The sequence below is a fragment of the Clinocottus analis genome, unplaced genomic scaffold, assembly GCF_023055335.1.
Source record: "Clinocottus analis isolate CAN_PGR_092001 unplaced genomic scaffold, fCliAna1.0.p SCAF_14, whole genome shotgun sequence".
NCBI lineage: Eukaryota > Metazoa > Chordata > Actinopteri > Perciformes > Cottidae > Clinocottus > Clinocottus analis.
The window spans coordinates 5,434,512-5,460,142 of NW_027175865.1; the positions used below are offsets into that span (position 1 = coordinate 5,434,512).

Below are 25,631 nucleotides of genomic sequence, written 5' to 3' on the forward strand. Positions count from 1 at the left end.
TTTGAGAATCTGGTTGTCATAGATGCTAACACGCAGATCTGATACCGAGCAGTTTTACACAGATCCTTGGAAAAATGCAGTCTGAGCAGGACATGAAAATATTCCTGACTGTCGTGCAGTTAAAATAAAAGTCTACCGTACTAATGCAGGTTTTGCATTGTCTTAGTTCTCTGCTTGCCTTGAATGTTCTTGCAATACTGTCAATTGAAACATCTGACTAGTATTTGTTTCACATTTAATCTTGAATAAAATCCAAATACCTGTTTAGTTTTGGATTTCAAACTAGAAATACGTAATGGAAGCAGCTCAGGCGTGAGAACAATGGATCAATAAAATTCAAGGCCAACATGTCAGATTTGCTTAATTTTATGTATTTTTTTTCAAAACGAGAAAAACTTTACAGAGTTCAATGCAAAACAACCATCAAGGAATAGAGAACAAAGCTAAAAGAAATTAAGATGTTTAGCTAAATCAGTATCTTTTTTTTTTTAAAACTTCATTTCAACTCAAAACATCTCCCTTCATAGGCCCTTTGTCCTTCACGTCTCTTGAGCATTAGCATCATATGAACGGTCTGATTGTCCTGGACTGTTGGGTCTCACATAACTTTGCACTGATCTCCACTAGCAGCAGGCATGGAGGCAGCGGGAGACCCATTGCCATCTCCCAGCAGTCCGTCCAGACTGAGCCCTTGGAAGGCCCCGAAGAAGGACTCGTCCTTCACTGGGGCCGGTTTTCTGGGAGCGGTGGTCTGCTGCATGTGGAAGAGAATGAGATTGTGAGATTTTTACATATGGACAATTACATTTCTTAGTCATTTTTTTATTGCATTGTCCCCTTACCCTTGGGAGGCAGTGGTGGCTCCTGAAGGAAGTTCTAACAGTGCGCTCTGCGTTCTTCTTGGCCAGTATGTCTTGCCGACGTTTCCTTTGGCAAACGGCACAGAGCAACATTAGGAACAGCACATGGGCGAGCAGCTTATTCATGTGATTCAACAGCCTGATCCTCATTAATCCATATATGCCCTTGCCAAGAGTCTCAGTTGGATAACAACTGAAGTCACACTGTCAGAAATGTTTTAACACCATTCTTTAACAAGTATTACCACACACATTGATGAATCACTGGATGGCACCATAGTGTTTAAGAGACTAGAATGCTGTTTTTTGGAGATGATGACTGTTAAGGACATCCGATTTGTTTTGTTGCTGCCGTGAATAAATGTGTTGCCCCACCTTTCTCTCTTCAGGTCATCCTGGTACAGTCTGAGCCAGGAGTCAGGGACCTTCTGGTTGCTGGAGGGAAGGCTTCTCCTCCTACTGACGCTCTTCCTGCGGGTGAAGCTGTTTCTGCGGACAGACTGGCTCCTCTTGGCTCCTCTCTTGGTGGAGCTGCGTTTCCCTGACACACAGCTGGTGAACTGCTTCAGAGGGGCACCCAGCGACATGAGGGAATTCATTTCAAGAGTCGTCTTGTGCGGATGTTGCTTGTGTGGATTGGCAGGTGGTGGGGTTTTCTGTGAAAAGCTCACAGGATTACACACTGATGTGTCAAAAAAGTCGCCGTTGAATACGTTTTTTTTTCAATCTGCAACAAAGAATAACAATTATGATCACTTACAGCAATATTTTTTCATTTTGCCTTCATTTCTTTTTTTAAATGTCAATGAAGTAAAAGCCCCAGAATGTCATCTGCCAACATTTACAGTTGGCATCATAAATCAACTTAAAGTCTTCTGTGCAAATGAACACTATTCACAGTACATGGCTATAAGAAACACTCACCCCGCTACTGGTATCTCGTGTAGGCACAATCAGCTGATAGTATCCATTTGTTGCATTGCTTCCAGAAGCATCAGTACATGTGGGCTATACAGCGCTGTTACCGTTTGGTCTTATGGGGATTTGATCGACGACTCGCTGATCCTCAAACAAGATTAGCTGAAGACGTAGAAGTTTATCTCATTAGCAACGATCCAAACAGCCAGTTTCTTTCAATGTGCTCATTACAATAGCTCGTATAAACATGTGTTTGCGGTTTGAGGTTTGGAGCTAAATGGTCTGTTCCTAGTTCAGAAGTCACACTCAACTTCAGGAAAGTTAAAATTCATAGTGCAGTACAAAAAGAACAAGAACAGTTCAAACACGTGCGCTCTTTGGCAGGGAACACTGAAGTGCATAATATAAGGGCAGTCCTTTGGCAAACAGCTTAAAAGCCGATAATCAGACAGCTGTACCCGCATTTGACAATGGAAATAGCCCTGTTTTAATCCTTTTTTCCTTTTAGCCATTAAAAGATCAAAAGTCATGAGAACGTAATGATATAGAATGCCATTAAGTCAGTATATAACAAAAAAGTAATTGTGAAATTTTCACTAAAATGTCAGTGTTGTATGTAATAAAAGAAAAGGCAGTCATAAAAACAAAGTATAATATGTCCAAAAGCATAAGGTAGCTTATATGTCTGTATAGTATAACAAGAGTTAAAGTGGATGGGGATGCAAGCGCCGACAACATGAACACAGAACGCCTCCATGTGTTTTTAGAAAGTTATAATATACTACTCCATATAGTATAGTTTGCCATATAAAAGTATAGTATATTATATTTATATACAGTATATTATGTCGTAAGTGACCCAGACGATCCTCAATGGGCGCAGCATTACGGTGCAACGTAAGTAACTTTTGACCATGTGTCCTTTGCCAATATCTGATGCCTATTCAAGGCAGTAGAGCCCAAAATAATCGATTAATTCACAGGACGGTGGCAGGAGAGAGAATGGGGACAGCGAGCAGGGTGAGCATACCGACAGATGGGAAAGCTTACGTGACGAGGCGTCGATACAACTGTTGCAGCAGATCTCCCACGGTTTCCACGCTTCCCGACAGCTTAACTTAAGTTTTGGGAGAGGGAGAGAGATTAGTTCCCAACCGTAATTAACTCTCAATAAATTAAGCATTAGAGGAAGCATACAATACCTGTCCATGTGACCACCAAGGGGACATGTCAACACAATGAAAAAATAGTTTCAAATCAACATATTAATAGTGTAACCTAATTGGTCTGCATGCCTGAGCTACTTCCTAAAAAGACAAGAGAAAAATAACACATTTAAGTTCTTTTTTGTCAATACAAGTTAAGTAATGTTATTTTTCTGCAAGCAATATATTTGTGTAGTCATTTTAAAGACTAATGAGTTCACTTCAAATAGAACTACTGAGACACCACCGGCACACATTCTTGGCACGGCTGACTCTTGAACCTCGTCCAGTCAGTGAGCTAAAGAGATGGACACAGGGATGAATGTAAAGACAGAGCGCCTCGCTGTAGCTACCAGAGGCCGAACCCAACACTGAGAGCACCATTAGCCTTTGGTCAGGAGGACTTCACTTTAATTCTACACAATCATACATATATACAGTTTTATACGCTTTAATTTCATACAAAAAACAAAACAAGTCATGTACAGGTGGGGGTCAGGGATTATTACCTATTATGAATCAAATAAATACCGGCAACAAGGAGTCATGTGTGGCTCATTGGCTACAACCAGGAGCTGTGTGCTTCACCTAAATAAGAGACCTCAGGTCTGACCAAATGACACACGGAAAAGGCAGTTTATGTTTTGTGTGTTTAAAAGTATGCAAGAATATCCCCATGACTAAAGCTGAGCAAAACATTAACGTCTCACTCACACCATCCCCACACACACACACACACACACACACACAAAAGATTGCATAACGTAAGAAACATAACCATCAATAAGACAGACCACAGAGGCCCGTGTGTGTGCGTCACCATTATCATCTCATTGGCAAATAATAACAGACCTATCGACCCCAAGATTAAGGGCAAGCCTCTCCATATAAAAAGGGAGAACCCTTTTCGACAAACAAACATGAAAAAGGATATGCAAAGCAAGTGTTCACTGAACAAAAAACGTAAACAAAAACCCTGAGACGTTTGTCTCTGCTCGGGATACTTGCAAATTCCAAGGAAATATGACATTCAATTTGATGTTGGCATAATAGAATATCTTGCATGTCTCCATGTTTAGAATAATGTGAGTGAGGACTTGCACTGCATACAGCTCCATCTCCTTTTTACCCTTTCCTTAGACTTCAGAACAGGAAGACATTTCTTCCCCGAAACTGAGTTTCTGTGTTACCAGTTTTGTAGTGCTTATTTCCTTATGGATGTGAATTATTTTTCTTCATGCTGATGAAAGTAATAGTCGGGCGGACGGAAGGTAGTTTGGAAGTCAAAAGGAAGACAGGAGCTGCATAGAGGGCTACTTTGGGTACAAACAATCTTCCATATAATTGTCCTCTATTCAGGCTGTGACGGCTATAAAATACTTATTCTTTTCAACTCTCTTCCAGTCTTTCGAGGGTCATTTTTGGTGACTCTGCTGCAAAAGCATGCCTCTTGTGGCTGCAGAGGTGGACGTCAGAGGAGCAGGGTGGTGGAGCGAGAAGTTAAGGTGTCCATGCTTTAATGACAAACGACAGAAAACACCAGAAGCTCCGTTTAAGTTAACAGTTCACCTGCTCCATATAGAAAAGACTTGATCTCCCTTGTCCTTCAGTCTTTGGAGGCTCATGGGTCACCGGCTGATGTCCCGGTTGCCTTCCCAGTTTTTGCTGCTTCCCGCCTCGCTAATCACCTTGTTCTCAAAGAAAGGGTGTTTGAGTGAGTCGGCCAGAACCAGCCTCTTGGAGGGCTCGTACTCCAGCATGCTTTCAATGAGGTCGAACAACTGGTGGTGGTCCTCCGCCTCCGACAGCAAGTACCGCTGACAGTGCAAAAAAGGAAGGGTGACAAGAAACAGACTGTAAGAGGAATACTGAGATACTCATGAAAATAACTGCAGTACAACATTTTTAAAAAGCTTTCGTTCCTACAGTACTAAGCACTATTTTTATAGTTAACATCCATCCCTCTTACCCGTAAGGGTTTGCAGTTTTCTCTGACGTATTTTCCTGCTGACGAGCTCTCGTCCCAGTCCAGGCGGCCACGGTAGAAATACTTCTGCTTTCTAAGAAGGTTCCGAGTGAATAAAGTTGTATTAATAATGTGTGTTACAGACTCTTTTATTTCTTTTCTGAGTTTGTATGTTCTCTCACCTCGTCTTACGGATCATCCTCGAGGGCACTGGTCCGAGGATTCTCTCCATCATGGCCAAATGCTCTCTGTTGTCATGAGTCTGAAGAAATATGAAATGCACAACCATGATGGAGCAGAAAAGAGCACCAGAGAAAGATGTAAAGATTGATTCAGAAGAGAGAAAAGTCCTGAAGTGGATAAAATTCTCATTTGAATGAAGTCTGACTGAGGTCAAAGTCTCAGCTGCATCAGAGGGCAATTGTACCTGAAACAAGGTGAAGCCCAGGTAGTACTCAAACAGGATACAGCCAATGCTCCACACGTCACAGGGATGGCTCCAACCCAGCTCTGAGGGACGACCACATGCATTGAATAAATGAAAACATCGACAACTAGAATAACCTCCTTGAGGAGGTACGCCTCCACCGAGTAGTCAAGCTGCAGTTTGCAGCGAGGTCATTTTCACCTCCCAGAAACGTTCCAGAATGAATGTGGCCGCCCCAAAATTTTAAATCTGTTTTTCTACATTATCATAAGTTAAAAACCATACATCAATCATCATCATCATCATGTTGTGTCATGTTGTTTGGGGGCAATTATTTTACAGTTTAACAATGAACTTCAGTCTTTCCCCTAACATTGCCAGACAGAAAGAAACAACATATTTTAACTACCTACTTTATGTGCACTCAATTCATTCTCAGCTCATTGTGAGTCTTTACTGTCACGCTAGTTTCTCTCGGTTCCTCTGTGTGTCTCACTGAGGGCAGAGCTTTGTGCACAAAATGAGAGCAGAGCAGCAGCATTCAACCCTTTGGCAATTAGTCTTTTTCAATAAAGCTAAAATTCAACTGTGGTGAGCTGTCGGGAGATGCACTGACTTAAAAACAAGTCAAAGTAGAAGGGCTGTGAGTAAGGAAAGGTCTGCTTGCCTCTAGGCTAAATTAAGCAGTGTTAAATGCTTATAGGCTTAAGCCAGTGATGATGATGAGGATAATATGACCTCCCTACCCTATCGTAGCAATGGGACAACAAACATTTCCCATCATGCTCATCTAATGCCTAGTGCCGGACTGAGTGGTTGGTTAACTTGGCTGTTTTCTGTTCCAAAAAAGCAAAAAATATTACATCTTTTGGTATTTGTAATGTGCAGCCTGTCATTGTAGTGCGAGTGGTAGTGCAGTCTGCTTGAGAAACCATGTGATGACATTATTTATTACTCAAGCAGCACTTTCTAGATTATATTGATTAAATTGGCAAAAGTGTGAAACATATGAAAGACGCAAAGAGGGGACATTGATTTGCAGAAATGTTTTTCAGCAGAGAAATGCTGAACTGTCCTTGTATCAACTTGTAGAGCACAGCCCGTTTCTACAAAAGCCTGCAGGTAAATCTTTGGTCGACAGGGCAAAGTAGGAACGACAAAGGACTTGTGCCGACCAAAAAACACATTTTCAGATTTCCCTGTTCAATGTCTGGGACTATTTTAATCAGAACTGAGATTGCTTGACGTAATCATAAAATTGATTCTAAAAAGTAGTGTTTACAATTATTTCATGGCCCAGAGCCTATGGACATCCTCACCTAGGATGACCTCAGGAGCCCGGTAATGCCGCGTGGACACAATGGTGCTGTGGTGCTCATGGTCAAAAGTAGCACTGCCAAAGTCCACCACACGTACTGCCGTGCTCTTAACCGTGCGCTCTTCTCGCTTCTGCAATCAAGAACAGTGTTTTTCAGAACAGTTGACTTACAAATTAGTATGAAAAACATTGTCTGTAAATAGCCAATAGTCCACCTGCGGCTGTGAGTTAGAAGAGACCACTAAACAATTTATATTAGCAACATTTTTACAAAAGTTCAACTAAGTTCAGTATCATAGTAAAAGTGGCATTTTTTTAGTTTGCAACCAACCTGCCGTGCAAATACACAATAAATGTTTTTCACTTTCTTCCCTTAGTTATCAATTGTTTCTTACCTTCTCGACATTGAAGGACATTGTAAAGTCGGAGTTGACAAATAGGATGTTCTCAGGCTTTAAGTCTGTGTGCGTCAGCTTATTGTCGTGGAGATCTAAAGAGAAGAAACATGAGTGAAGTGGTTATTCATGCAGTGTGCTGATCTTAATTTCTTTCAGAATAGACAATGTATAATGATAACAACGTAGATATTGTGTACTAAATAAAAAGGGGTATGAGAAAAACATCTGGAATAGTACAAATTGATAAGAGACACTCTAGCCACGCAATATGTATGCAACTGATGAAGACGCATCCTTTGAGTAATGGCGTGTTTGTTGCAAATCTATACTTATTTTAGGGACATTAAAACCCAAATCCTTAAACGCAAAAACACATAAGTTCAAGTTATGAGAGTTTATACTGAACATGGTTGCTTTTACTTGTTAGTAACATGTTGAGAAATACAGTACATTTGTTGCATAATTATATTCCTGAATCCCCGATAATAAAAGTTTTCTTTAAACTAAAAACAAATAAAGGACATTCAAAATAAAAAAATGAAAACTTACACTTCACAGCGAGACAGATTTGGTAGGCCATGTGTCGGACCTGACCAATTGAATAGGGCAAGTAGTTGTTTTCCTTTAGAAAATCGAAGGTGCTGAGTGCTAGCAGCTCAAAGGAGATGCACATGTGACCGTGGTAGTCAAACCAGTCATACATCTGTACACACAGACTGCAAGATAAACAAGATACAGGAGGTTTTACAGTGATGTAGTGTATTTAGTTTAAGCTCAACCAAATGTTTTTACAGAGACTAATCTAGCACATTTCTTGGTCACTGATGAAAGCTTCCAGGAAATTATGAGGCTTTTATTAAACAGCTGTTATCGAAAAGTTGCTGACACCTTATATGAGTACTGTTAAATTCTAGGTTCATCGCCAAGTTCTAATATTACAAATGGTGTCTGTTCAGGCAGGGTTGAAAGTTGATTTAATTGCAGTGCCACAATACTCAGAACTCACAATTTGTTATCAGGGTCCTTTTCATTGATCTTCTCCAGTACATTTATCTCCAGACGAGCTGCTTCCTTGTACTTCTCCACATTTTTGATAATTTTCAGAGCAACAGAGGCTCCTCCCCTGTAAAACAGATGATAGTATGAAGCAAAAAAAAAAAAACAGGAAAAAAATAAACTAAACTTGCAGTACATGTGTATGTATGAATCACTTTGAGTCCTAGAAAAAGCTTTTACTGAATTCCAGACATAAAAGTGACATGATTCAACTTTACAGTAAACACATAATACTTAATAACTCTCTGATATCCATTACAGTTGCTGTATGTAATGGGAACATGACAAGTCCATGCTTGCAAAAAGCATCTTGATAATGCAGCTTCAGTTGGTGAAAAAAATCTGATTTAGCCATTTTTACATTTAAAACCACCACTGTAAAGGTGGAAAATAATGGTTAAATATAATTTTACTAATCTCTTTAGACGAAATTCTTACTCGCAGGACATAACACAAATAAACATGTTTCTGAAAATGAAGCACAGTGAGAACAGTGTCAACTGATACATACCTTCGATGGTCTATGCACTGCATCACCCTTCCAAAGGTGCCTTCCCCCAAAGTGCTGACAATCTCATCTGCAACACAACACAGAGAGAAAGGGAAGAGAAGGAGGACGGGGAAAGAAAGAACAAACGCATTAGACATGTGGACTTAAGCAGAAATACATAATGCAAAAATGCAGACAGGCGTATCAATTCTAGCGCCCATCCCTTTTTCAAATGGCTGCCTGTCCAATCTGACAGGCGTGAGACAATTTGAGGTAATCTTAGATAAGTATGTGAATCGCATGAACCATGTGAAGAAAATAAGTGAGCATATGTAAATATGACCAATTTGCAGTCATCGAAAATAAGATGTGGCTGTTTTTTCCCCAAAGGACACAGGGGTGTTGTGCAAAACAGAAAAAAATGATTAGTATTTCTACTCAACATTGCATGATACTGAAAAGGAAAAAAAAAGTGTTACATCCACTGTCTAAATGTGCGCTGGTTGTACGAGGAAGATATTAAAAGTGAAGTGCATGTTAGATGTCTACAAAAAAAGAAGAAAAAAAGAAAATCCCTGTAACCCTCATCGTGGAAAATAGCTATCTTATGTTACAGATATAGAACTGTAACTGAGTTTTAAACTGCAACGCAACAGAGAAGATGTCTGGAAATGGGATTCTATGTTTGGGAAAGTCAAGTAACCTGTGAAACACAGAAAATGCTCCACAGCTTAAAATCCTAGAACAAAAAGGAGAAGGTATCTAGTCCCTCTCAAAATCTTCAACATTCGTGCAATCCACCCTGCTATTTCAGCTAGAGCGAAGAGCATTCTAGCAAGGCACCATCATCATCAGGCACTCCCATGTCATGTAAATGCTCTATGCTTTAATACTCATATGGAGAATGGTTACGATAGAGTAGTGGCAGTGAGTACATCTCTCTTGCAGGACGTCCCCACTCCGACAGATCAGGTGCCCTTCCTCGTCGTCCCTCACACTCAGTGCCCGCGTCCGGCTGTCGCTCCGCTGTTTTCACACCCAAACCGCCATCAGCAGGTCATGACACGACCGGAGGGAACAGGGGATTTTCAGGGGCAGCCGCAGCAAAGGTGTCAGGCCGCACAGGTAGACGAGGAGGGAAGAGGAGGGTGGTGTTGGTGGTAGTTGTGGTTGTAGGTGGATTTGGTGGTCATGGGGCGATTCACGCATGACACCACGTGAAGGAAATATATAACGATAGGGATATAGTGCAAGGGAACAAGTCAAAGATTACATGTTGTCCTCTGCTCCTCTCCTCCCTCTATCTTAACCCACAGCTGCTTATAAACAAGAAAGCAACTGGCATATCCATTCATCAACGCAAAAACTAATAAAAACAGTAATATAACTAATGCAAACTTATGAGGTTGACTTTCAGAATAAGATGGAAAATAAAATTGAGGACCATATGTATTCAAGCAGGTACTGTTTAAAGATAAACCCCAGCATATAAACTACATCAGATTCAATCCCTTGCTCACTTAAATTAATATTACTTCAAACACATGTGGGAGAAAAATATAACCCACATAAAAAATGCAACAAATCTTAGACATTTCAAATGCCAATTTATTCTAAGAAAAGTCTGCATTTTATTTCGACCTAAATAATGCAGTGTTTGGTAGAACATTTTCACTTTTTTCAGCCTATCTGCACTAAAGTTCACAAGTGGTCAACTAGCCGTTACCACAGGCATTTAGGCCTTTTACAAAAGAAGTCACAAACATACACTATTTTATGAAAGATAGGGCCACTGACACGAATGAAGTGTGACCAGGTGTAACTAGGCTTTCAAAGAAAAAGTTAGGAAAAATGTGATGAGCATGTTTCTGAAGAGCATCAAGAATTAGTGCTTGATCATTAATGGAAAAATATCTATAAAAATGAAAATGCTCTGCCAAAAAGAAATGCCAATCTCAGCAAAACCCACCTAAAACATAAAATAAAAAAATAAAACCCCTCTGAAAGGATGAAAACAAAATCATAAAGATTTTACTACTTACCAATTCCAGGGGCTGTGGGGAGGAAATGGTTAGAGAAAGACAGAGACAGAAAGAGCTGATTGGAAGAGACAGATGGAAGGAGAGAGGATGAGGAGAGTTAAAACACAATCTCAGGACTGGCTGTACTCACCGAGGAGGATGGGCTATAGGACCTGGTTCTACGCCGCCTTCGTTTGTGCTTACGCCTGCTGCCTTTCCGCCGGTACGACTCTTCCCGTTCACGGCCACGTCGGTAGTCGTACATGTTTGGGGAGAAGTCGCGTGGATAGTAATTTTCAGCGGCTCCATGTGGCTCCCTTTCTCTGTCGCGGTCTTGATCTCGGTTCTGATCCAAGCGTCTGTATCCCTCGCAGTATCTTCGGTCAAATGGCCGCTGCTCCGTTGAGCGATTGTCATAGCTACGACTGAATGATTGGACAAAGGCCTACATTGTAAGACTGACTATCAAACCCCCCCTCCCAAAAAAAAGAAATCTGCAGTTGGTACTTGTAAAAGAAAATGATTGTCATGTTATGTAAAATTACAGTGGATCAGTTAAATCAAATATGTCTCACTAGCCACAGAAGCATACCTCCTTGAGCGCACAAAGCTTCCTTCCTGTCTGTGTCCTCGTCCCCTTCTGTCCCGGTCCCTGTCTCGGTCACTGCTGGAGGAGAAAGAAGGTGATCTTCTGTGCCGGTGTCTTCGCCCTCTATCTCTGTAACGGTCTTGGTAGCTGCTTCGACTGTCCCTGTCCGAAGACGAGTACCGTCTGGTATGAGGCATCTGCTGGATTATTAGGACAAACAAAACATTGAGAATTTGGAAAAACGGCCATTTAAACTTTGTGAAATGCTTATTGAATTACAAACTATGGGAAACAATTGAATGTCACTTTTAGTATTTACTCCTGTTTACATTTTGCTTCCTGCCAAAATATTCACATCAGTGGGACAGGTGTCCACTGGCAGACTCTAGCGTTAAGTGATTTGTGGTGGGCAATAGTAGGAAACAAGAAAAGATTTAATTCAAAATAAACTATATAGCCAGCCCGAAACGCACCTTTTTAGCACACGCATTCATCGGTACGAGAAGCTTTACAGACATTGTTCATGACAGCTCAACTCAGATTTAATGGGCTGATTGACGACACCAGTTTGGTGAACACATTTGGTTAAACCCAGTTTGAGTAGAAGACCTAACGCTACATTTGAATACAGCTAACCACAGAAACACAACATCAACTTGTACGAGCATACAGATCAACCATGCAGCAGACAAATCTGTGCACGAATAGCTGCGGCGAGAGGCCTCGAAGTATGTGAACAGAGGAGATACATTTTAACAACCCTGTTGCATAAACACATTGAACGTTAACGGTTGAAACAACCCTCCGCAGGTTTGCGTAAATACAGTGATGCGTCAAACAAGTGCCCGCATCACTCGACTACTTTTACCGTCATGCCACCACCAGCGCAGCAACACTAAGCGGAACCCATAAATAAACACCATCGTTTGCGGTTCATGATATGAGTCTACGAACTAACCGCTAACAAGTTGCTAACGTTTGAAGCTCGTCTCCTACCCTGCAGCGCGAAGACGTTGAAGACACTAACGCTGTTAACGTCCGTGAACACCGAGACACGAAGTCCAGTCACTAAACATGTCGCATTTTAAAAACACTAACAAACTCCAACTAGCTGGCAAACGATGCCACTCGCTGGCGGTTAGCCCGCTCTGCTAACGTGAGCTAACGTAAATACTTTGACCGCCATCTTAGCTTAGCTGCGTTCATCCGCTAGCAAAACAGAGATACTTTCGCTCGCCGTCGTACTAACCGTTCGGTCGGGATGCGGCTCACGTAACGGCTCAAAACGGCTCGGCGACTGCGTTTACCGTTTTAGCAGCGAGGCCTGTGCGTTTGTCCCACAAGAAATCCGTGATTGCGTTCCAGTTTTGTCTTTTTTATCTTCTCGCCAGCTCGGTGTTCAGAGCTCTTGCAGGCAGCCAGTTGTTTGCTGTTCGCTCGTTCTGGTTCAGACTGGTGGGAACGCCTCCGTGCGAGTGACATGTCATTCACGACCACATGACCGCGTGACCCGTTAGCGCAACGCTTCGACCCTGCAGAAGCCAACGTTCATTCACATTTTTGACAATCAAAATGGAAAGTGTGCAGTAAGTTTTTGAGTGATGTAAAACATGACTGTAATATTGAGCCAGACTGAGGGACTTGCTTCCCTACAATGTGTTCCAATTATTTCTTCCATGGTTTGCATTTTTGTATACTCATGGATCGCACATCTGGAGGAGATGTTTTTCTTAGTTAATAGATCAAATAAACTTGATGAAAATGAGACAATTCGTTTTTATTTAATACAAATACAGTTATTGCAAAAAAATACAATGCATTCTTCTTACATTGCTCAGGAAAGGCATTGACCATGGCAGGTGGCAACGAGTCAGATGCGTAATATTAATAGCCCTTTTTGAATGGCAAAATCAGCCATATTGAGCATGTGGATGCTCTTTCGGGCATAAAAGGCCTAAAAAAACATTTCAGTTTATTCTTGGTGAGCCACTTTTACTGAACGCATGGGAACCATCTTGGAATACAGCATCCACGTCACTTGGATGACTCTGAAATATACAAGACAGGGAAATACAGAAGTGATAAATAAGATCGTAGGAGTAACATAAATAATGATTTTATTAGTGGTAGAATTTAATTTACCATGAACTTGGAAATGTGCTATTCTGCTGCTTATCCTTGCCCAACTCCAAAGGCTTCTTCGTATTATTAATCTGGACCAAGCATGGGGACCCCCGGTAGAGCCATTCCCTATGTTGATCGTTCTAAGATTGATGACAAACACTGCTATGAGTCACGCAGTCTTAATAAATATAACAGAAAATAACACCAAGAATCCAGTTGGAAAGAATTCAAAGAAAGATTTTCTTGTATACTGACCGTAACAACAACCTCCATAAGGCTGCAGTCGAGGACCCGCACCACACAACTCTCTATGACTCCTTTAAGTTTCACATTAATTATCTGTCCAATCTTGAAATGGCCCTGGGGTGGATAAGGCCAGGCCTTCATATATCCCTTCATGAAATTCTTGTGGAAGCCATCTGGAATATCGTCCAAAGGGTCGTTCACTGTCAAGACGGAAAAGTAAAAGAAATAATAAAAAATTGTGTTATAATAGTACTTATTTGACAGGTGCAAGAATTTTTAGCTCTGTTTCCATTCAGGGTCACCTGTCTAAAATGTCCAAACGTTATAATTTCTATCATAGTACAAGTCGTCTCATTGTTACACTGTCATGGTTTACTGAAACACTTGAATAGAACAGAGACAAACTCATTTTCTAGACCAGAGTCGAGTAGACCTAACATCTTTTAAAATGCACCAAATGTATCGAACTTTTAGATCAGACAACATTGGGTCTGTATAAAACCTTCCAAACAGTCTGTGAATGAAAGCGCCCACACTTACATGGTTGGCACACCATGCGGAGGGAAGGCAAGGCAACATAGACCGGCTTGTGATCATCAACAAAGACCAGGAACCTGGAAAAAGAACATTTTTATAATTGGTTTTTTTTTTTCACACCAAACCATATTTGGACAAAAGCGACTGCATTTTTATCTGGGAAATTGTGACTTTATCCACATGTTAAACTGACTTTGCCTTTAAAAGGTTGTCCATTACACAAACCTCATGCGGTTTCTTCTGTTGGGGAGCTCTCCCAGGACACCAGGGCAGAACTGGCACAGGTCGACTGAAAGCTTGACCACCACACGAGCGCCGACAAACAGGTGATCCACCATTGGCATGCAGTCAAAGGCGATATGGTGACCGGAGACAAGGCTCTTCCCCTTCTCCTCAAACTTAATCTTGTATTTCATTTTACCATTGTCTGCAAAAAAAAATTAAAAAAATTCTAATAAGCAAAGTCCTCTTTAAACGACGTCATATCTCTGCACTCGAAATATGTGGCAGGTACATTTTAAGAGCTAACTCCTCATGTTTGTTGTGGTAATAAGTGATGTTCCAACTTCCCCACACTTGAGAACTTTTAGAAAGTTTGTAATTTAGTTACATCATGGGCCTACAATAAAATCCCAATAGAACAGCGTTCAGTACAAGTTTTACATCGATGCTAGGAGTTTCAACTCATTTTACACAGGGTCGCTCAGTGTTCCTATGTTCTCAGGCAGATTGACTGACTTGGGACAGGCGTAAGGCAGGCTTACTCGATGACACGGTGTGGTGCAGCCATTGCCCAATAGCTTGTTTTTTGGTGCGGCTCAGTGTGAATGGGCAGCCAAAATCAAAAAGGGAAACTAGAATTACAGCCTTGCAGTTGTATGCCTCCCCCAACCATTCATGTTGCAGTTTACATCCATGTCTAGCTAAAATAAGATCAGGTCATCATTGTTATCCTACATGTGTGTTAAATTGACATAATTAGCATATGCCTTCTTTGAGCTATGTCCCAAAAATGTGTTTTGTGAGGTTACAGAGACCCGTTACCACCAAATTATAATCAATTCATCCCAAAGTCCAAGTGGACGTTTGTGCCAAATTTGAAGGAACGTGCCCCAGGTGTTCCTGAGATATTTCGTTCACAAAAACAGACTGGAGGGTCGTAAAACCAGAGAACACAATGCCGCCGCCACGGCTGTTTAACAGATGTATTTGTACGAGTGTGGACATGACCTCAGCCACAGGCTACTCATGTGTGTCTCATGACAGACAGTGTGTAATTTGTTGGTTGGTGGCAGTCTGTGCATGAACTGTAGGTAAGCATCAAATGAATTCCACAGATTTGTTGTGTATACACTGACGACTATTTTGACAATCCTATGATTTGTTAGTTGAGGCACAACTGCACGACACATCCCTTTAGAAGACAACCTGTCAAGTTGAAGAGGAATGTTGCATTGTATTCTGTATTGTGCAGAACAGATATTTTTTTTTCTTCTTACCCTTTGTTACTTTTTCCAGAATTTTCCCCGGCACCCAGCTCATGGTCTTCTTCCTGGCCAGAATACTCATGTTTGTCTTAAACTCTACTGGGGGCAATCTAGGAGAGGTCTTGGGAGTTTTGTCAACGGTTTGGCGAAAGGTAGTTATGCTCGTGGGGCATACTCCTGTCATTGAAAAAAGAACACAATATGTTAATATCAACATTGATGTAAATAAGTTAAATACATTCTAAAGTACCTCTATACTTATTTTGAAATATAAGAACAACAATTGCATCTCATAAGTGAGGTCTAAATATCCTCCAAACCAGGCGTCCATGTCTCTGCCATGTCATTGTTAAAGTGATCCTATTGTTTGTTAGATAGGAAAACATCAGTTCCATCTCTAAATCAGAGAAATTAACCAAAGCCTAACAGCTAAGGAACTCCATGATCTCTTGTCCTCAGCTAAAAGACGCTAAAATGTCTTTTCATTTGTCAAATTGATGTTGACTAAATATTTCTTTGTCAAGTTTTTTTTCCTCAATGAAAGCAATTAAGTTTAATTCTTTGGACAAGAAAAAAAGGAATTCATGCAATAAAAGTATTGTTTTTGAGTGGTGTTCATCACCATTACTCTTTGTGGTTGCTGGTGGTGTTGATGTTTCCGTCAAGTTGCTCTTCGCATTGCTGTTTGTACCCGCTTGAAGCGTTGTTGTTGAGGTCACGTTGCTTTTGGCTCCAGTATTTGCGCTCGCTTGGGGTGTGGCACGACTCGGAGCAAGCTTATTAGTCTTTTGATCCATTTTTCTCCTCTTGTTGTTTGGCACCGTCTTAGTGTTTGAGACAGAATATTCAGAGCCACTTGAGTCCTCTTCTGGTTCCCACTGCATATCAGAATCCGAACCGATTGAGGTTTCTGATATTTTGACATTGCTGTGATGCAAGGACATCCAAGGACATAAAGATCGGATCTCGTTGGCAGAAAGCCTGGTCAAGACCACAACTGGTTCTCCCTTTCGACTGATGGAGTTCTTTTTGCCCTCAACTCCATTGAGATTCTCACGGTCATGTCGCTTTGGTAACGGAGAAGTTAAGCCATTAGTAGTTGGAGAGCTGGTAACCGAATTTCCTACAATGGAAAAAAAAAAAGGTAAAACATAAAAACTAAGATAAACCAGTGTGCATGGTTAAAACAGCAGCGCCATGAGCAAGAGACACAGACATACAAAGAGTACTTTTTCCGTTAACCAAACAATTGGCATCTTACCACAGCCTTTTATTGTATCACCATCGGAATCAGTGTCTCTGTATTCCCACCCCATCATTGAGTATTGTTTCTTCACAACCGCTTCACATGTTAACACTGCGCTGAAAGACAACAACAACAAAGACAACATGAATCAAGTGAAGAACAGTTAGTAGAAGGGTCCATTTAAAAAAAGAAATCTAGTTGACATTCTAATACAAATATATGCTTCTTTAATACATACATTTGATGACGTTGTTAGAATGGATAGATGCATTTGGAAATATATTATAACAGTCTGGCATATGGGGCCTTTGATTTTAAGAACATAGTTGAGAGTGTTAAGGAAACTGCTTGTTTCTTCTTCAGGACTACTCGATTTGATGGATTTAAATGCTGGGATTTAGTTGCTTCTCCTGGTTATCACTCCCACTTTCTCTTCAGAGTTTGATGTGGATTTTTTTGGTGTGGGGGGATATTGCTACAATTGTCTGATCAGAAGTTATTTTCTGGTGGAAACAAGGGCACAGAGTAGGTTCAACATTTACCTGCAGAGCCTCCGGAGGTGGCCAGCCTGTTTCTTCCTCCTCTCTAGCAGAGATTCCAGCAGGCTGCATTTCATCAGCACATCGGAGGACATCAACTTGTTTGTCTTTACCTTCTCTTCGATCCACGCATGGAGCTCCTCGGTGCTCATCTCAATCTCATCCCCCTCCATAATCACTGCAACACACAACGTTTCAAACCATGTGCCAACACTAAGGTGTACAGCAGATGAGGGGGTGGCAGTCCTTAAATTCTTATTACAAAAGGACATATTGTTGCACAAGTCCAACTGAACACTCAAATTTGAATAATATTTTTTTTTTTTTAAATCTGCTATGATAGTTAGGTCTCCAAGTGCAGCTGCTGAGTCCCAGGGGGATGGATGTCACACGCCATTACACTTTTAGGTATGAGCAGCTTACGTTTCTGGGCAAAGTTTAACGCATCATCAATTTATAAAAGCATTTCTTTGTCGTACTGCGTCGTGGGAGGCTGTGAGGTGTTTAATATGGCTAATATGGGTTTGGTGTAACGCTATATTAATATATTAAATGTATAGCTAAGAAGTGCCAGACGCTCACACACCCGCGCAACATACATACACCCGCGCACGCACGTTTTTGTAACAAATGGCCATCTCGCGCTCCTTCTCCCTTTTCCTGACCACCTTTCTCTCTCTCTGTAAATATTTTACGTTACCAACTTTGGCCGCTGACTGCGTCGCTCGCTGGCTGACAGACGGCTTTTGGGTTTCTCTTGTAAAAGGGAATCTTATAATCATTTAGTTTACTCAATCTTACCTGATGTGTACAACGTAGAACAATGTTAGAGTGCGTCTTCCTTGTGTGATGCTGTTTCGCAATCCGTAAACTCACTGCTGCCCCCTGCGTCCGTACACAGGAACAACAGGTCTTTCGGCGTTTCATCTTCTTCTTCGCTTGCGTTTTATTGCGGTTGGCAAACAACTTTCGGGTGCGTTACCGCCACCCACTAATCTGGAGTGTGGTCGAGGAAACTACTTTTCTGTTACCACCCCCCACGAAAACCAGACAAACAAACATTAAAACAGATAAAAATTAAAAATTAAATAAAAGACTGTTAATTAGCCGTGTAGCCTCTAAATATTCCAGTTTATTCCCCAACATTCATTACTAAAGTGTTTCTTTAGAACCTTCATAATACTTCATAATTACTTAAAGTTCCTCTCTCTCGCTCATATTTCTGACAGACCACCAACACATGTTCCACTGTTTCTTTTACCCCACAGATCTCACACTTCCCATCATTATGTTTTTTAAAAACATAGAGGGAACTATTCAGCCCTGTGTGCCCATCTTTCGGCTTTTTGTTTCTCACTTAACTCAAAACCCCAATCAAATTAAATGAATACAACAGTGAATAATAAAATATAACTATATGTATTACATAAAATAGGTATCAAGTTGCCAGTTTGTCAATACAGCCCTGCAATACACCCCGGCAAAAAAAACTACAGTCAACAAATTAAAGTTAAATCAACATCAAGAATGGAAAAAGCATTCAGATAATTTAAAAAAATGTAAAAGAGCAATCCCACAATGTAGAGAAAGGTGAACTCCACCATAGGATGTTCCATGGAAGCCCCCACACGTTCTGCTCCCATGTCTCCATGTCTGTGTAACTGACAGAAGCCTGACTGCTCCCTTTTCCGGTCTACTTGCGACTGTAACAACACCTCTTCTTTGCAGAGTTCTGGGTGTATGATATTCATTATTTCAGCTTAAAAAGACTCCATTTTTTTACAACAGTTTTCTTACAAACTTGTATTTATTCTTATTTAGTTTTATCATGTGCAAGTATGGGTGATATGGCATTATGACAACATAATTGTAACAATTATTGATCGTGGGTTTACAATACCCTGCATGTTCTCATCTAAAATCATCATTACATCAACAGTCTTTTGTTATGACTCTAAGACTCTAGAATCATGACACAGAAGATTTTGCTGTGAAGTATTCATGGAAGGATATTTATATACAAAAAGCTTTCTAACAGTTTCTGATTATGCCGGTTTTGACTCACGCCAAATTGTCAACATTCTAAACTGGGACACGGTTGTTTACGCTTTAAGCATGGGGCCCAGAACTAAATGCTTTGAGACTTTTTTTTTACTGCCGATTATTGCCCATAAAATAAAAACATTTAAAACTGTTCTTCATCTTTTGTTTCTAAATGCAGTTCAGTATATTTGACGAAGTTGATGAACCTGCATATTTTCAGCAACTTTTGTTGTTGTCCCTACATGGTCGAATGCACTACTTGTAAGTCGCTTTAAATCAATATGTCAGCTTAATAAATTGTATGGAATGTAATTAGGACATGTCCAAATAAAATTAAACAACTGAAGAATATGTTGCAAAAATATTTACTGTAACATCCGACGTGGTCTTTCCATCTTCCTAGAACTCATAAATATCTACAAAACAAATATCACTACAATTATTTAATTGATACAAAAGTCTGCATTAAATGCATCATTTAAATCATAGAAATAAATCTCGGTCCGAGTGTCACGTTGTGAACAACTAAAGAATAAAACTATAAGCTTATATTTTTGTCTGCGACACGCGAAGTTGACCATTTTTAACTATTAACAATAAAAAAAAAAACAAAGCAAAGCAGACTTAAAGAAATGTCCATCTTGAGTCATTCATGTGCGCTTACCTTATTATTTGCAAATCTTATGAGCTGAAATAGTTCAGTAACCTTTGCTCAAAAAATTAAATGGCACATAATATGGGAAATGTATTACATTTTTATATTTATGATGTATATTCCAGACTAACATTGCTATGTTTCTGTGTCTGTGGGCGTTCAGTCAGAATCATCATCATTGTGCTCTTCTGCTCTTTTCATTTCCAGGAATCTTGCCATGTGTTCAAGACGCATGGAGCCTCGATGGATCCACTCCTTACGTGGATTATCCTAAGTGACAAAAACAACTTTTACATTTTTTCCAAAACTTTACCACAGAAGTTAAAACAAATATAACATCAATAGTTAAACAACAGCAGCGCTATATGATACTGACCTGAAAAACAACATGCATCAAGCTGCTGTCGAGCATTTGCACCATACACCTCTGATGGGATCCAAATAACAGGACATTAAGGCTCTGTCCAGCTCTGTACTGGGTTAAATGAGGGTAAGGCCAGTCCTTCAGGTATTGCGTCATGAAAGCCTTGTGAGAACTGTCTGGTACGTCGTCTAGAACATTTTCCACTGTCAAAAAAACAAAGAAAGAAAGCGTCAGACACTCTTCTTAAATCCCTCTCCCACTGTCCAACATACACTAACACTGGAGTGGGAAGGTTACAATCTGCATGCATCCCCGGGCAGATGACTCTGCTGTTGTCAAAGTTATTAATCAGCTCTGATCGGCATTAAGAGAAATAAGACACCCGGATGGACGCAGTACCTTGAAGAAGCCAAATGAACATATTAAAAAAAAGAAGTAACCTCCTTATCTTTTTTTCACTGGCTCCCATGTGGCTTTTTACGGTTTTGCAACTTTTTATACTATCCTAGTGGCCAGGTTAAAGGAGTCTATTGCCTGTTTTTGTAACGCCCGAATTAAAAAATACAAATATAAATGCTTATTTTATAGTTAGTCCTATGAAGGCCTCATCTTTGCAATATATCTGTCATTGTAGTTTCTTTTCATCCCACTCCACTCCCTTTTAAAACCTGCACCAAAGTTAAATTGCCATTAGTTTTAGCCAGATATGTTGGTCTCTAGTGATTGATGAGGTGTGCACAATATAAACTAAACTGCACCATAATCCTACTAAAGATCAAAAACTGTGCAATGTACCTTCAAATCGGACATTATATGAATAATGGATAAGCGAAACAAAATAGGGGAATGGAAATAAAAGTCCGTCTCTAATTAGTTTTAGATAAAGACTTGTTCTCTCTGCATTAGAGATAAATAAAGGCCATGGGAAGGATATGAGAATTTACAGTTGTATTTGGGTGTGAAAAAAAATAATTGAGTGTGTAAACAGCCAAACTTACGTGGTCTGCATACAAGGTGAAATAAAGGTAAACCAACGTAGACCGGCCTGTGACTATCCAAAAAGACCAAGAACCTAGAAAATGTAAGTAAATTACATTTAATCAAATTTTACCTAAAGCATTAAGATTTTCTATAAGACAGTATTAGTTTCTTGTAAAATGATAAACACTCATTCAAACACACACCGTAAGCGGTTCTTTCTGCTGGGGAGCTCTGCCAGAACACCCGGCCGGAACAGGAACTTGTTTTCTGGACATCTGACCACCACACGAGCACCGACAAACAGCTGCTCCAGCCTCGGTGTGGTGTCAAAGGCGATGTGGTGGCCAGACACTAGGCTCTTCCCCTTTTCTTCAAAAATAATTTTGTACTTCACCCGTCCATCTTCTGGAAATGACAAAACTTTGAATAGTTAAATCCCCATTGTTTTGTTCTTTGGTGCTTCAAATTTTTTGACAGAAGTGAACACAGTTCTCCATGAACTCACAGTGTTCTGTCTGCATGTGAAGAATATGTGGTTCCTACATTTGTGTGAAAAAAATTAATCTAGTGCTGCCACGAAAAATGTGTGCTTACCCTTTGTTACTGTATCGATTATTTTTCCACGGTGCCATTTCATGGATCGCCTCCTGGCCAGGACCACCATGTTCACATTGATCTCTACTTCTGGCAAGTCGGGCCGGCTCTTCGTGGTTTCATTGGAGCAATGGGCAAAAGCCGATGAAATTATTACAGGGGCTGATTCTGACCCTGTGGAAAAACACAAAATCTGCATTGTGAAATGTACACACATGAGGGATTGTTACATACGAATGACTAGTCATGTGATTTTCATGAAATAAATATGACATACAAATCACATTTTAAAATGCTTATGGTGGTAATTTGATATTTCCTTTGTGAGTGAAAGTGATGTTAATGTTCAGGTTATGGCATTACCATTCAGGTTGTTGTTTATTCTGCTCGTGTGTGCTGTAGTAGTGTGTTTTCCAGTTTTCTTTTTCTTTTGTGAAAGCGAGAATTCTGAGTCACAAGAGTCATCTTCTGGTTCCCACTGCATATCAGAATCAGAGCTGCTGAGGGAGTCGTCTTCACTGTAGAACTGCAGAGGCGTTGGTGGTCGCAGAGCGCTGATCTTATAGTCAGGGAGTCGGGTCAAGACCACCACTGCACTTTTTACATGGAGCAAGTCTGAACCGTCCTTCAATTGTGTCTCCTTGTTGGGAGTTTCATTTGTGGAGGACTTGGATGGAAAATCTGATATATTTTCTGCGAAGAAAAAAGCATTTGAGCAATTGTGGCTTGCAAAAAAAACAAAACATCTAGAGGCATCCCATGATAACTGATTCATTGCTTGAGCCATTTTTTTAAGCAGAAATGCAAAATATGACATATTCAGACATATTCAGCTTCTCAAATATGAGAATTTAGAGATCGCTTCCATTTCAGCTGTATTATTTAAACCTTTGTCCATTACAATTTAAGGGGAAAACTTTTTCATAGACGAGACAAATAATTACCAAGAGCGTTCAATGTGGACAACAAGGTTGAAGTTGAGGCTACCAAGTTTATATTATAATTCAAGGCATTATGTTTCACCTTCATTATCTCTCTTTGTCTGGTTTTCTACTTTCTTGTCAGACTCTTGGAGATCCGGTATTCTCGTCTCCATCTCGTCAACTTCCATAGTCACTGCAACACACACACACACACACACACACACACACACACACACACACACACACACACACACACACACACACACACACACACACAAAATTCAGGTCTGAACTCCAGCATATACCTCAGGTGTAAGGACACAAATTGCAGAATTGATACCCACAATAATATTGGCATGGACAGTAAGCTGTCTGATATTGTGTTGCTGTATCAGTCCGACTGTCATCAGCCACTAATCACAGTGGTGTACTGGAGGGTATACACAGGGCATATATTCCCCTTACAGTACAATCAGCCAAAAATATATTGAAATACATAGCGATACACCAATCTACTTTACAGAATACTATCACTATACCACAGTGTACATATAAATAACAATCCAGTTAACTGAAATAAACCACAAAAATAACAAATACCAAGTACTATTTTCTGACACTTCAACTTCTTCCTGATGCTGACTTTTATTTTCAAGGTAAACCACAAATCGTATGCAATCTTTGTTTGGAGTGACTAAAAGCCTACAAAGGTATGTTGACAGCCTGTAGACACGTTGTCATTTATTTTGACATTTCACCAGCTGATTAGATGACCAGATATTAGAAGATCAGTCCTTAAACGTTACGTAATTAGTCTTGTTTTAAGCTAAAAGGTGAAACGTCAGCGTTGGTCAAAACATTATCAATTTACCTGACTTTGTGTCCTTTCCGCCGCCGTGCAGATAAGCGAGCTCAGCGGTTTGTGTCGGTGATCTTTGGCAATAACTGAAGCTAGTTTAGCTAGCCACGGTAGCAAACACCGCTAGCTAGCGCTGGAAATGCACAAGCTTGAAATGACGTACACAGCTACACCTTTGTGGTATGTTTGTGTCACCAATATTAAACAAATGAAAACTAAAAATATGCTGAATTACTTCAAAATTGATTATTCTAATAAACTGAATTATACACAATTCGCATAATAACCAGCTTTCTCCATTTGGACGTCTGTTGTTATGCAGTTAGCGTACATGCCCTGTGTGTCTCTACGCGCTAGTGCTGCTTCTTCTTCTTCTACTTTGGGTTCCCGTCGAAATTGGTGATGCTTCTTCTTCTTGTGCTTTAAAGTGGTAGCAAACACCAACATGACGCATACCGCCACCAGCTGGTATGGAGTGGATGGATGGCCCTGGATTATAAACCAAAGGGTGTCTTTCTGCTTGTTAATGGAAGGTCAAAAATAATATCTCTCAAATTCAGAGATGATATGACTTGCAAAGAGTTTATTGTATAACATAATAAATGTAATTTCTGTCGCTGCAGTTTCAATTTCCTCTCGGACAAAGGATTTGTTTGATGGGTTGTGGGCCCACTACTGAAGAGGATGGTTCAGGTCTCTTCAGAGAAGCACATGTGGTCGTCGCTGCTGTTTCAACAGCCACTATGGACAGATTTACAGTAAGTAGTCACAGTCATGTACATTTTGTAACTATCATTTTATATAGGAATGTTGGCTTATTGACTACCTATGCACAATGCATCTGTTTTACATATAAAAAAGAAAAAAAGAAATGTGTAATAAAAATAAATAAAATTTCACTGCTCTTAAGATTGGCTTGTTATCAACAGATCATTATCAGGGACACACTGTTGTTTTGACAGAGCTCTTTCACTTTCGGACTGGTTTAGGTTTCGGACCCCTGGAGTTCCATTGAGTAATCCACCCATCAGTTATTTGAAAGGTATTTAAGACAGAAACACTCACACACAACCTGATACATGTCTTGTGACTTCCATGAGTGTTGCCCAACCACGACTCCTTTTTGTTCAAAAGTGGCCCGTCTCATGTATGTGGTGTCAACTTTAAATCCATTCAAAACTGCATGGTCTAAAACAATGTATTGCCACAACAGTGAGTGTGAGTCCTGCATATACTGACTGATACCACCCTCCCTCTCTCTCTTTTCTCTCAGGTGATCTGCTCCTCCTGGTAGGTGGAGGTGGAGATGGAGCCGTAAGGATCCACTACAGTCTGGGCACAACGCACCACAGTCACCAGCAGAAAGAAACACAGCAGAAAGAGGAAGAAGAGAGCGAAGCCCAGGTCCACGTCGACCTCAAACTGTGGTGCGGGGCGAGGAGCCCGGTCCATGTGGGCGATGACGACTGCTGTTCCTTCTTTCACTGTTTTCCATGTAAGCTCAGCAACACCACTCTCGGAGGACAGGCGTGTGCATGGCTGCTCTGGAAATGATGGGGATTAGGCTACCTGATGCCAGAAATACAAATCATAAAAACATACAGAGATTAGAGAAATGATTCAGAATGCAGAGAGAGGACTCAGTCCTGTTTCTTAAAGCATGTTATATGTCTGTAATGTCCTTTGTTTGATTCTGGAACCTTTGTTGTATCTCTCTCTCTTCTTCTTTTATTTTTTTTAAATGTGTAATTATATTAATTACACATTACACTATTACACTAGCAT

General features: G+C 40.4%; 4 protein-coding genes across 16 annotated transcripts; all 4 read right to left on the reverse strand.

Moving 5' to 3' along the window:
- Window positions 1-350: 350 nt before the first annotated feature.
- On the reverse strand, window positions 351-4,572 carry si:ch211-81a5.8 (uncharacterized protein LOC560648 homolog). Of its 3 annotated transcripts, XM_068575176.1 has the most exons (7): window positions 4,553-4,572; window positions 2,981-3,085; window positions 2,829-2,895; window positions 1,785-1,940; window positions 1,236-1,587; window positions 843-927; window positions 351-751 (listed from the first exon to the last, which is right to left on the reverse strand). In XM_068575176.1, the coding sequence occupies exons 5-7, from the start codon at window positions 1,457-1,459 to the stop codon at window positions 599-601; spliced, it is 462 nt and encodes a 153-aa protein (XP_068431277.1). In that variant the 5' UTR covers window positions 1,460-1,587; window positions 1,785-1,940; window positions 2,829-2,895; window positions 2,981-3,085; window positions 4,553-4,572; the 3' UTR covers window positions 351-598. The 3 variants fall into 3 exon arrangements, with proteins under 3 accessions (XP_068431277.1, XP_068431276.1, XP_068431275.1); XM_068575175.1 differs by lacking the exon at window positions 4,553-4,572 and having other exon boundaries at window positions 351-754; window positions 1,236-1,516; XM_068575174.1 differs by lacking the exon at window positions 4,553-4,572 and having other exon boundaries at window positions 351-754.
- On the reverse strand, window positions 3,104-12,743 carry clk2a (CDC-like kinase 2a). 8 transcript variants are annotated; one of them, XM_068575168.1, is made up of 14 exons: window positions 12,556-12,743; window positions 11,252-11,445; window positions 10,811-11,084; window positions 9,574-9,664; window positions 8,660-8,726; window positions 8,099-8,215; window positions 7,642-7,808; window positions 7,090-7,184; window positions 6,696-6,825; window positions 5,377-5,459; window positions 5,132-5,211; window positions 4,953-5,043; window positions 4,672-4,800; window positions 3,104-4,497 (listed from the first exon to the last, which is right to left on the reverse strand). In XM_068575168.1, exons 2-14 carry the CDS (start codon window positions 11,443-11,445, stop codon window positions 4,399-4,401), a joined length of 1,617 nt encoding a protein of 538 aa, XP_068431269.1. In that variant the 5' UTR covers window positions 12,556-12,743; the 3' UTR covers window positions 3,104-4,398. The 8 variants fall into 8 exon arrangements, with proteins under 8 accessions (XP_068431269.1, XP_068431267.1, XP_068431270.1 ...); XM_068575166.1 differs by having other exon boundaries at window positions 11,252-11,448; XM_068575169.1 differs by having other exon boundaries at window positions 12,498-12,743.
- A 526-nt stretch (window positions 12,744-13,269) lies between these two features.
- LOC137785019 (histone-lysine N-methyltransferase SETDB1-B-like) lies at window positions 13,270-18,303 on the reverse strand. Of its 3 annotated transcripts, none has more exons than XM_068576036.1 (10): window positions 18,229-18,303; window positions 17,431-17,605; window positions 16,904-17,004; window positions 16,271-16,765; window positions 15,655-15,819; window positions 14,381-14,582; window positions 14,159-14,232; window positions 13,628-13,818; window positions 13,391-13,512; window positions 13,270-13,296 (listed from the first exon to the last, which is right to left on the reverse strand). In XM_068576036.1, coding segments are annotated over exons 2-10 (1,521 nt in total). In that variant the 5' UTR covers window positions 17,601-17,605; window positions 18,229-18,303; the 3' UTR covers window positions 13,270-13,295. The 3 variants fall into 3 exon arrangements, with proteins under 3 accessions (XP_068432137.1, XP_068432135.1, XP_068432138.1); XM_068576034.1 differs by having other exon boundaries at window positions 16,265-16,765; XM_068576037.1 differs by lacking the exon at window positions 18,229-18,303 and having other exon boundaries at window positions 16,265-16,765; window positions 16,904-16,999; window positions 17,431-17,569.
- Window positions 18,304-19,238: 935 nt separating this feature from the next.
- LOC137784781 (histone-lysine N-methyltransferase SETDB1-B-like) lies at window positions 19,239-24,199 on the reverse strand. 2 transcript variants are annotated; one of them, XM_068575699.1, is made up of 8 exons: window positions 24,178-24,199; window positions 23,088-23,180; window positions 22,428-22,757; window positions 22,065-22,238; window positions 21,674-21,875; window positions 21,488-21,561; window positions 20,502-20,692; window positions 19,239-20,395 (listed from the first exon to the last, which is right to left on the reverse strand). In XM_068575699.1, exons 2-8 carry the CDS (start codon window positions 23,173-23,175, stop codon window positions 20,285-20,287), a joined length of 1,170 nt encoding a protein of 389 aa, XP_068431800.1. In that variant the 5' UTR covers window positions 23,176-23,180; window positions 24,178-24,199; the 3' UTR covers window positions 19,239-20,284. The 2 variants fall into 2 exon arrangements, with proteins under 2 accessions (XP_068431800.1, XP_068431799.1); XM_068575698.1 differs by lacking the exon at window positions 24,178-24,199 and adding an exon at window positions 23,859-23,943.
- Window positions 24,200-25,631: the final 1,432 nt, after the last annotated feature.